We start from the raw sequence: 10,996 nt of genomic DNA, 5'->3' as shown, positions 1-10,996 counted from the left end.
CTCCAATCTGAGAAACGCTGGCTGGCAAGTTGACCCCCCTCAAAAAAAATAAAAGTACTTGATTCACGTGGATGACATATTTTGATTAAAAATGGCGAATTTCGCCGAAAAGCGACAAGTTTGCAAGTATGTATTCACAATCGCCACAAGGTGCTGCTCAAGGACATACAAATTAAACCAAGACACTGATTCCAATACAAAAGTGTTTGTGGAACTTGTCAATATCTCCTTCTCGGATATTATTCATTAAATTAGTTCAAGATAAATATCAATTTCCAGAAGTCCTTTACATTTTCTACACATCTTTGTATTTGAATCGGATATACAGTGGGGCAAAAAAGTATTTAGTCAGCCACCAATTGTGCAAGTTCTCCCACTTAAAAAGATGAGAGGCACCTGTAATTTTCATCATAGGTACACTTCAACTATGAGAGACAGAATGGGGGGAAAGAATCCAGATAATCACATTGTAGGATTTTTAATAAATTAATTGGTAAATTCCTCGGTAAAATAAGTATTTGGTCACCTACAAAGAAGCAAGATTTCTGGCTCTCACAGACCTGTAACTTCTTATTTAAGAGGCTCCTCTGTCCTCCACTCGTTACCTGTATTAATGGCACCTGTTTGAACTTGTTATCAGTATAAAAGACACCTGTCCACAACCTCAAACAGTCACCCTCCAAACTCCACTATGGCCAAGACCAAAGAGCTGTCAAAGGACACCAGAAACAAAATTGTAGACCTGCACCAGGCTGGGAAGACTGAATCTGCAATAGGTAAGCAGCTTGGTGTGAAGAAATCAACTGTGGGAGCAATTATTAGAAAATGGAAGACATACAAGACCACTGATAATCTCCCTCGATCTGGGGCTCCACGCAAGATCTCACCCCGTGGGGCCAAAATGATCACAAGAACGGTGAACAAAAATCCCAGAACCACACGGGGGACCTAGTGAATGACCTGCAGAGAGCTGGGACCAAAGTAACAAAGGCTACCATCAGTAACACACTACGCCGCCAGGGACTCAAATCTGCTGGGGTGACAGGGCTTTTGCTGTGGCTGCCCCCCGCCTTTGGAACGAGCTGCCGCCTGCAGTCAGAAACGCTCCTTCCATCACCATTTTTAAAGTGCCTTTTGTGATATCTCGTTTATTTTATATGTTTTATCTATGTCTATGTATGTGGTATGTGTTCCTTTATATGCCTCTTTGCACAATGTACGGCACTTTGGCCAGTGAAAACTGTTTTTAAATGTGCCACTTACATGTCCAGTACATGTCCAGGCCCGTCTGAAGTTTGCTAGAGAGCATTTGGATGATCCAGAAGAGGATTGGGAGAATGTCATATGGTCAGATGAAACCAAAATAGAACTTTTTGGTAAAAACTCAACTCGTCGTGTTTGGAGGAGAAAGAATGCCGAGTTGCATCCAAAGAACACCATACCTACTGTGAAGCATGGGGGTGGAAACATCATGCTTTGGGGCTGTTTTTCTGCAAGGGGACCAGGACGACTGATCCGTGTAAAGGAAAGAATGAATGGGGCCATGTATCGTGAGATTTTGAGTGAAAACCTCCTTCCATCAGCAAGGGCATTGAGGATGAAACGTGGCTGGGTCTTTCAGCATGACAATGATCCCAAACACACCGCCCGGGCAACGAAGGAGTGGCTTCGTAAGAAGCATTTCAAGGTCCTGGAGTGGCCTAGCCAGTCTCCAGATCTCAACCCCATAGAAAATCTGTGGAGGGAGTTGAAAGTCCGTGTTGCCCAGCGACAGCCCCAAAACATCACTGCTCTAGAGGAGATCTGCATGGAGGAATGGGCCAAAATACCAGCAACAGTGTGTGAAAAGCTTGTGAAGACTTACAGAAAACGTTTGACCTCTGTCATTGCCAACAAAGGGTATATAACAAAGTATTGAGATGAACTTTTGTTATTGACCAAATACTTATTTTCCACCATAATTTGCAAATATATTCTTTAAAAATCAGACAATGTGATTTTCAGGATTTTTTTTTCTCATTTTGTCTCTCATAGTTTAGGTATACCTATGATGAAAACAGGCGTCTCTCATCTTTTTAAGTGGGAGAACTTGCACAATTGGTGGCTGACTAAATACTTTTTTGCCCCACTGTATATAATAACTTTATATATATTTAATAATTTCTCTCTTTCCAAGAGGCTATGCCTAACAACAATGACATTTTTATATTGAATAACTAAGGAAAGCTTTAAAGACAAACAAATCCATAAAAGGCTGTAAAGACTTTATTAAATGGTAGCAAATCACATGCATTATCAAGCTATGCTCGTATTAAGTTCCATCTTTTTTGACTCATGGCCTGACGTCCTACAAACCCAGACAACAGACTTGCAATGGGTCGACACCCGCTATAGAAATCAGAAAGACTAGATAACTTAGGGTCACATATCAACATAGGAGTGTTAAGCAAATCTTGTGCAAAGTGCTGGCATAACTTCTGTCACAGAAATAATGCAATATAACCATCAATCTGCTTTTCCCCCCATGGCTACTGTGAAAGGCAAGATAGTGAAAACATTTATACAGTATATCATATAGAATAATATAAATCTATTATGCATATGTCTTCAAGAAAATATATTTAATCTTTCCAGAATAAGGACACATTTCAGCACAAATCCATTCAATTAAGGCTTCTTCATAATGTAGCGAAAAACAGGAAGAGTTATATGTTTTCAAGACATGAAATCTGCAATTGCAACATCCACATAATACCACAGTGACTATTGTGCAGCTACGAGAGGTCAGCCATGTTTGATCAGGAGTTAACGTGACGCAGGACGCGACGCAGCGAGTGTCCATCTCGTGCAGTACACATGGCAGGAAGGGGTACTGGCTCGGTCTTGTGCTCCACATTGTTGAAGTGGCACTTCTTAAGATGGTCCGACATGCTGGGCAGATCAGTGAAACCCCAAGACAACACTGGGCTGAACGCCGTGCTGAATCTCCACACCTGCATCAGAAAATAAAATACAAATGTTGAAATGAAGGTCAAAACCTTTAGAAGGGCTCCTAATCCTTTTCTGAAGATATTCTTTCCTGCTTTTGTTACAGAAACCAAAAAATCCTAAAATTTTACTTCTAGCTCAATGCCATCATAAATAAAATAAATCTATACTTATATGTTGTTTTAAATATGGTCAGAGTACATTTGTTTGTGCGTATAATATTAAAGCATTTTCTGTAGCGCTACATGGGCTGTTTTGAATCTTGTGAAAAGCATAACATCTTTGACTACTCACTCTGTTTTTGATCTGCCATGACACTGTGCCAGGGGCACCAGGACACCGTCTCCGCTCCCACTGCAGCTCCACTATGCCCCTGGTCTGGAGGAGACTGGCACACACCTCCCTCATTGTCCGTGACACCAGTGACAGCTGGCACAGGCTGAAACTGTCAAGGAACCCAGCTATGTGCCACAATATCTCAATGGGAAGCCCACTAATTTGGTCAGACTGGAAGTCACTTGGAAATTTTGCCCTTGGGCAAGGCTGAACCCCGAAGGACCTGAGGTTCCTGTCATGAACCACTTTGGCCCCCTTGGTGGATGGGTAAAACCTCCGCTGAGAAAATGTGCAGCCATAATACGCCAGGGGGCAGCGGTGCTCCATCCAACCATTTAGACCAGCGTGAATGTCACCATGGACATTTATGAAATGGGAAGAAAACTGGTCCCGACGCAACGACTGACCACAGACAAAAGGGAACATGTGCTGGTAGCGGGGGTTAGGAGGGAGGTAGCGGTTATGCGGGACTGCCTCGACCTCCAGAGCTTCCAGGACAAGTCCGAGGCGGAGGGTGCGGAAAGGGCTCGGGTAGGAGAGCTGAGGGGCAGCGTGGTCACAGGCAGATGCAGAGGCAATGTCACCCACTCTAGTGTTGGTTACCAGGATTGCTGCAGGGAAAGTGAAAGTCTGTGTGCCAAAGTCAACACGGTAGCCATCAACATAGACCTTGTCAGAGATCCTTCTACACTCTCTGGACTCCTCTAAACAGAAGAGCAGGGCTGCTGTGATTAGGTCAATTTCTCCTAGACCCATGGGGTCCTCATCCTGTTCCAGATCTGAGGTATCTACTGCCTTGTCCTCCATTTTGGGTCGCAATCTATACAATGACCTGTCTTGGCTGAAACCTATCCGTCCATTAGGTAGTGAACATTGGCCCTGGCCCCTAAAAAAATGGTAGTTGTGGAACTTTCGCTCATGCCCATGGTTTTCTAAAAGAACTAGCCCCCTATCTTCTAGGACCACATGAGCAGCCCTCTGTGCAACACCCTGGCTCACATGCACTGGAGATGCCATTGGGGGGGTGACAGGCTCCTGAGCAACCGCAGCATTCATGTCATCTTTCACCTCAACAGGACAGGCTGTATCCAGACAGGCCTCCATTCCTCCTGACCGGGGTCCATTTGTTGTCTTTAAAATGTTTAGATCGGTTCCTTTCACAGCCCCATTTCCACTCAAACAGCTGGAACAAACACTCTGCTCCTCCATCTCTTTTTTACTCGAACCATCAGCAGCCTCAGGTGTTTCGTCGTCGGGTCCATTTTCAATGTCTCCAATGTTGCTCGATTTACTCTCGATACACTCTTTGCTGCTGCCAAGAGAGTTTGCACTGCTAACAAAGTCCAGAGCAGCGACTAAGCTTCTCGCAGTCTCCACTGTGGCCTCGTAGAGTTTACTGAAATGCTCCTCGTTCAAGCCATTAATTCCACTGACAATTCTCTCCTTTGCCGAGCCTCGTGGGGGAGGTTGTGGCTGATGTGAGGATGACGACTGTGAAGGTGACTCAATGATGGTGGAGGCCTCAGTGGCAGATGTAAGCAGAGCAGAGTCGGGCTCCCTGTTGTCTTTACTGACAGTGTCGAGTGGCTCTCCATCTGCAGTAGGTGCCATGGCAATCACCTTTAGGGACTCGAGTAGTGTACGCTGGTCCTGAAGAGCAAGTGCCATATCTAGCTGCTCCACCTCCTCCACCCCACGGCTCAGGCTCTCATAAGAAGTATAGTCCAGGCAGCTAACGGGCCATCTGTTCCACTCCATAGTGCAGCACACCACTCCGGCTGGACACACTTCAAGGTGTGCATACATTTGGTTGCGAACCAGGGCGACAGGGCAGCCATAGCCACTGTTTAGACAGGGAACCCTCACCAGTGCGCACATGAGGTGGTGCTCATCAACTTTGCAGGAGTGAAAAACAGCCCCACACACCAGAGGACAGGCGATAAGATCACAAGAAATGCCTGGTTGAGGTCTGACCATGCATCTCTGATTGACACAGGACATACAGTGAACATGGTCCTCCTCCATCTTCAGACCTCAAAGGGGTGTAAAGCTTGTGATAAGGACTGTGAGAAAATCCACTGCCCTGCCAAATAAGCAGAAAGAGAAATAATGTCAGTGGATTAAAGATGAGATGAGACACAACAAATCAAACCTTAGTGATCCCAAGGAGCATCATCACAAGCTGTCCTGTTGAGGTACAAAATATAATTTACACTACTACACGAAATACAGAGTATTTAACAGTTAACAGTCTTTTTTTTATAAAAGTGATTGAATACTGACGTACTAACATAACCTTGTATAAGTCAATGAAACAAGACTACCAAACAAACTGAATGACTAAGCAAACCTAAATTGTCTGATGCGCTGATGTTGGTCTCTTCCCTTGTCTAGAGCTTGCTCAACGTCTGTGAAACAGCGCCCCACCTCGTTTGTTGAAGTCAACTGCAGTCTAGTAATCCATCTAAAAGGCTGTTTTATACAAATACCTTTTTAGGAAGCTTCCCAGAGCGATATTCAGGAGGTCAAACCCTTTTCTTTCTTACATTAGGAAGTCGCGAGACAGCTCCAGAAAGACCTTAGAAAACAAAACAACCAGGCTGTTAGGTATTTTGGTGTTAAATTGGCAGTGTGTGATGATGCCAAAGTTGCAGTTTGATTGACGTCTGAATATGTACACATTGAATGATTCCCTATAGTTAGCATGACATGGCAAAGTTTGAGTTCTTACATACTAACTGCAGAAACAATGTGCTATAGAGATTAGTATATAATGAATAGTACATGCATTAATATAGATACAGTACTTGAACAACAGGAGTGGATCAGACTCAACTTTGGCAGACAGAAAGGACACTTATACTGAATTTATTTTAGTAGGTTACATCCAACATGGTACATGTTACAGAGAAAATGGATGTTCTGCAACTGAGATGCTCATCTATAATACTTCTGGTAAAGTAACAGCAGTCTGCCTGTTCCCATAACCATTTCAATAAACAATAATATACATAAATGATCATCTGAAAAGGAATAGCTATACTATCACTTATAAATGCAGCTTGCACATATATCAATAACCGTGCATCATGTAGTCAGGGAGCCATTTAATCATCATTAAACCCTTTACTGTTGTGACTATCTACTATGCCCATTGTGGTGGGATAAGTTTTAGCAGGCTGCCACATAGACTGATGACACCTGAGGAACACAGCACAGTCATGAAGTCTTAGCTGGTGTGCACAGTGGTTCATATACAGCCCAAGTACTGCAAACCAGTGTGTCGTCACCTGTCATCTCGCTGTTAAATGAACTTGTGTTTGTAACAATGGCAGGCTGGCTAGCTAGCAATGACCGGCTAATGTTGTGCTAACAGCTAGCTAGCTCGGAAGTTCACACAAAGCTAACTTAGCATGTTCATGTTGGGTTAGCACGAGAGCAGCTTCTCACCTGCACGTGGTGTCGGTAGGGAAACGCATGATACGATATGTTTGTTTGTTATAACGCTATATAACAACAGGTAGCTGTGACTGTAGTTACCTTTCTTGAGAAACTGCTATTGTTAGCTTTCCACAGTCCTTGTCACTCAGCCTCCATTTTTTTTTTTCCGGTCAAAACTTTATTAACTGCAGTGTAGGCCTACAACAATAGTACAACGTGGGTTCATATGGACATGAACAAATAAAAACGACAAGAAGAGAAATAAATAGAATAAAATGTAATTATATAGATGGCCATTCTTTATTAATTAATTAATTAATTCAATCATTTTAGTATTTATCAATAAGCAAACATGTAAAGTGGGGAAGGTTAACCAAAATAACTATTTTTGTTAATAAAGCATTTACCCCAAAATGGGTAATAATCTTTTGCACTTCAATTCATCTTTCTGCCCTTTAATTTAAAATACACTACGATATGTTCAATAAATTGTTGACAGAAATGATAGCCTGCTTTTATATTCAAATCTGACAAGTAAAATTCCATCTGGTAAAAGAGGAAGGTGGTTTTTGTGCAGTTTATTTCAAATCTAATTATTTCTGCATTTCGAATCTATGAATATACACCACCTAAAAAGTAAATGTCATCATCCGAAATAGAGTATCCTTTGCAAACAGACACACCCTCTCTGGGTGTTTGCAGGGGCCAGTAACAAACAGCAGAGGTCACTGTTGTACTAGTTTTGCCACACGGCCTCCTAGCTGGTGATGGTTAGACTGCCTAAATTCATAGAGTTAACCGAGGGAGACGCCACGTTTCGAGGTCGGGGTCACCTCCAGAACACCACCCCTGGAGCAGGAGGGGCTGACTCATGGACACATCAGCAGGACAGTGCTAGCAGAACTGAATACACTTGTCATGAGGTGTTGAAAAAAACCCAGTCTGTGGGACCATCATAATGTGAAATGTAAATATATAAAAAGTGGTCCGAATTTTTCCAATGAGTTTTCCTAATAAATCTGTATACCATGGATGTTATATATACAGTTTATTATTATTAATACCGTTTTTAAGAACCTATGCTCGGTGGATTCTGCATACTGCATATTGGATTTACCATTTATCCAAGAATGAAGTCATGCAAACAATTTTGTTTCACTGATGGGGGTTAACTTAGATGCTAGGCAACCATATTTTACTATGCACCGTGCCGATGCCTCCCAACCCATCGGACAAACAAGGGTGAAGAGAATGAATGTTGGTTGGATGGATCTTTAACTTCCCCACTAAATGAGCTGTGAACTTCTGGTGATGAAAACTATTGTATAAGTGGATTAATGTTGCATTTTAGACTGCAAACCAAGTATTTACTCTATATAAGATTATTTATTCTGTTGTCTGTAAACTGTAACGTTTCTAAAAGGCTATCAATCCCACGTTGATGAAAAGGACAAATGTTGCTGAATATGCGCAAAGTTTCCTGATTCCGCCGAGTTGCACAAAGCCATGTCACAAAAAATAGACTTGCCAAAGGATTGATTGATGAGGTTTATGTTTTGACTAAGTAAAACAGAAATGAATGTTTATTTTTTGCATAATCCAATTTTTCAAAACTGTAAGCAAAGACAGTGACGAGCCCAAAAAGAACATAAAGCTTTGCAATATCTATTCCTTTAAGTGATACTTATATAATTAACCAGTCTTCCTTGGCCAATGCTACATCATCATGATAATAATAGCTTAATGCTTATGCCTTAGGTCATCGCTGGAGAGACTTGTGGTCAACCCACGCAGACTGCAGTCCTAGAATAAACCGAGTACCGCCGTCGCCCTTTGCCCTGAAGTATGGCTGCAGCATCCAAGTAGTCCCTCCTCCTCAAACATGTCACTTTAATTCAGGTTCAATAGCAGATGCTCGCTCCTGAAGCCCTGGGCACCAGCAGTTGCAGTGTCATAGCGATTCTTTTATAAGGTTATTTGTGATTTATACCGCCTGGCGTGAGTCACGACAAGACCCAAACAAGTAAACTGCATGTCCCCCGGGTGCGGGCCGGGTCTTTGCTTGTGATAACGAGTGAAGTTAAAACATTAAGACTCTGATTGAGTCTTAATGCCTTCATCACTGAGGAGCAGCGCCGTTTCAGAAGTCCTACTCAGTGATTGTTGCTTACATTTCGCTAGTAAACTCCTCGAGCTGACCAAAAGACAATCAATGATATAAAAAAATGCGTGCTTTTTAAAAAATAAATCTATGACTGGCCTCCGTTGACCTAATGACTTATGGCACATGTCATCTATGACCTTCAATCAAACGCTAGATGGCGCGGTGCTAAATGTTGACTGCTGTCCATGGTGCTGAAAACACACATTGTGGCCTATTAGAAGCCAGGGGCCTCAAGTAAGATCAAGGATTAAACATATGAGATATGTTCGTCATGAAAGACAGCTGTGCTTGACGCATCTGTCTGTTTGTTGTTAGCACCTGTCAGTTTAAAATGCCATAAACTCTGTTCTGTGATAGCGAGCTGTCACCTAATTCAAATGGTGGTTAACGCCTGACACCAGTACCCAATCTCTCTCTCTCTCTCTCTCTCTCTCTCTCTCTCTCTCTCTCTCTCTCTCTCTCTCTCTCTCTCTCTCCTTCTCAGACTAACATAGTTGTTGACACACTGAATTATTACGCTGCTGCAACCATTTATGATGGAATTGCAGCAGTATATTCTGCTGCTACAAAATCATTTTATGATAGTGATACGATGGTGACGATGTTGTCCGACAGGCTCTACTTTTCTCATCAAACATTTTCATACCAGCTTATATGAAGTGGACAAAATGTCGTACATGAGATATTATATTAATACTAATGGTAGAGTAATAAACCAGCGTAGATAGCCAACTATCTATCTTGCACAGAAGCTCAAATGCTCCTCGGATGTGGTTTATAATGAATCAATATAATGCCTGACAGCCGATTTCAATGTTTTTGCCGTCTGATAAAGCATTGTGTGTGTATAGTGTATGTTTTTAAAGACCTGCAGGCATTAGAGATAGTATATACTGTAGAAAAGGCGACGGTTGCGGGGGATCTTCACGTTTAGAGTTAAGAGAGAGAGACACACACACACACACACAGAGAGAGAGAGAGAGAGAGAGAGAGAGAGAGAGAGAGAGAGAGAGATACTCAAGTGATACAGCCGAGGACCACGCGCTACAGAAGACGGGCGACATGTCTCAAGGATACTGGTAAGTTTGGATGCACTCGACATAGAAAAATCAGCTTAAAATGTATGCGATGGTGTTAATAGGGAAATGAAAAAGATGAATAAGAAATATTATAGTCTATTGAGAAAAGACTATTCATGTTTTGCTTGTTCCTGCTGAATGATAATAGCTTAGTTCGTATATTGTTTTTGTAAGACTAACATTATTATTATCATTATTATTATTATTTATTATATTATTATTATTATTATTATTATCAGTAGTAGTGCTGTAATAGTACCAGCCGATACTACCTTAGGCGATGTAAAGAAGAGTGCGTTGAAAGAAAATTAAAAAAAAAACTAGGTTGTCTTATCCATTGTCATGTAGAATTCAATTAACAGTCGCCTATGGAGGGATTTGCTGTTTCTCGGCTTCATTAGAAAATAGCTAGAGAGTCAAATCGTGAAGAATGTGTGTGAGAACATGACGAGCCCAGGTTTGAGTCCCACACACGTCCTTGTGACGCTGTCCGCGGTGCTGGAATCTGCTCTCTGCCCGATTTTCACTCAGCACAGCACCCCCAGCCTCTCCCGGTGAAAAGCACTGGCTATTTGGACATTTCTGTTGAGAAATGTTAAAGTAGCTGTTCCCTTCAGAGCTTTAACCAACTGCACGGTTGGGCGATTCCCAGTGGACAGCAGTACTGCCCAGCTACGACCAGCCCAACCGATCAGGTAGAGTTAAATGCCTTGCTCAAAGGCACCCCGGGTTTGCTGATAAGAGAGGCGTGAGGACCTGCTGTACGTCGATGGAAGGGAGCATGCGTGCATACTCAACTCTTCCCACATAACAGTGGAGCACACCTGGCCTCGTCTCTCCCCTGGCTCCACATCACAGCACTTTGTCTTGTTTCTCTGCAGGTGTGCACGGATATGCCCCCGGTGTCTTGCTCACGGGTCGCGGTAGCTGGGGTGAACTCGGATGTACTGACAGACAGCAGGTAGTAATGTCGGCACAGTTGGATCGG

At 42.7% G+C, this 10,996-nt stretch overlaps 1 protein-coding gene across 2 annotated transcripts; it reads right to left on the bottom strand.

The window, feature by feature from the left end:
- Positions 1-2,257: 2,257 nt before the first annotated feature.
- LOC129107126 (F-box only protein 30-like) lies at positions 2,258-6,953 on the bottom strand. Of its 2 annotated transcripts, none has more exons than XM_054618514.1 (4): positions 6,865-6,953; positions 5,814-5,902; positions 3,283-5,407; positions 2,258-2,993 (listed from the first exon to the last, which is right to left on the bottom strand). In XM_054618514.1, the coding sequence occupies exons 3-4, from the start codon at positions 5,347-5,349 to the stop codon at positions 2,799-2,801; spliced, it is 2,262 nt and encodes a 753-aa protein (XP_054474489.1). In that variant the 5' UTR covers positions 5,350-5,407; positions 5,814-5,902; positions 6,865-6,953; the 3' UTR covers positions 2,258-2,798. The 2 variants fall into 2 exon arrangements, with proteins under 2 accessions (XP_054474489.1, XP_054474490.1); XM_054618515.1 differs by lacking the exon at positions 6,865-6,953 and adding an exon at positions 6,775-6,855.
- Positions 6,954-10,996: the final 4,043 nt, after the last annotated feature.

Source organism: Anoplopoma fimbria, chromosome 18 (genome assembly GCF_027596085.1).
Source record: "Anoplopoma fimbria isolate UVic2021 breed Golden Eagle Sablefish chromosome 18, Afim_UVic_2022, whole genome shotgun sequence".
NCBI lineage: Eukaryota > Metazoa > Chordata > Actinopteri > Perciformes > Anoplopomatidae > Anoplopoma > Anoplopoma fimbria.
The sequence above is the reverse complement of the archived record's forward strand: the minus strand, read 5'-3'. Positions and strand labels throughout refer to the sequence as shown.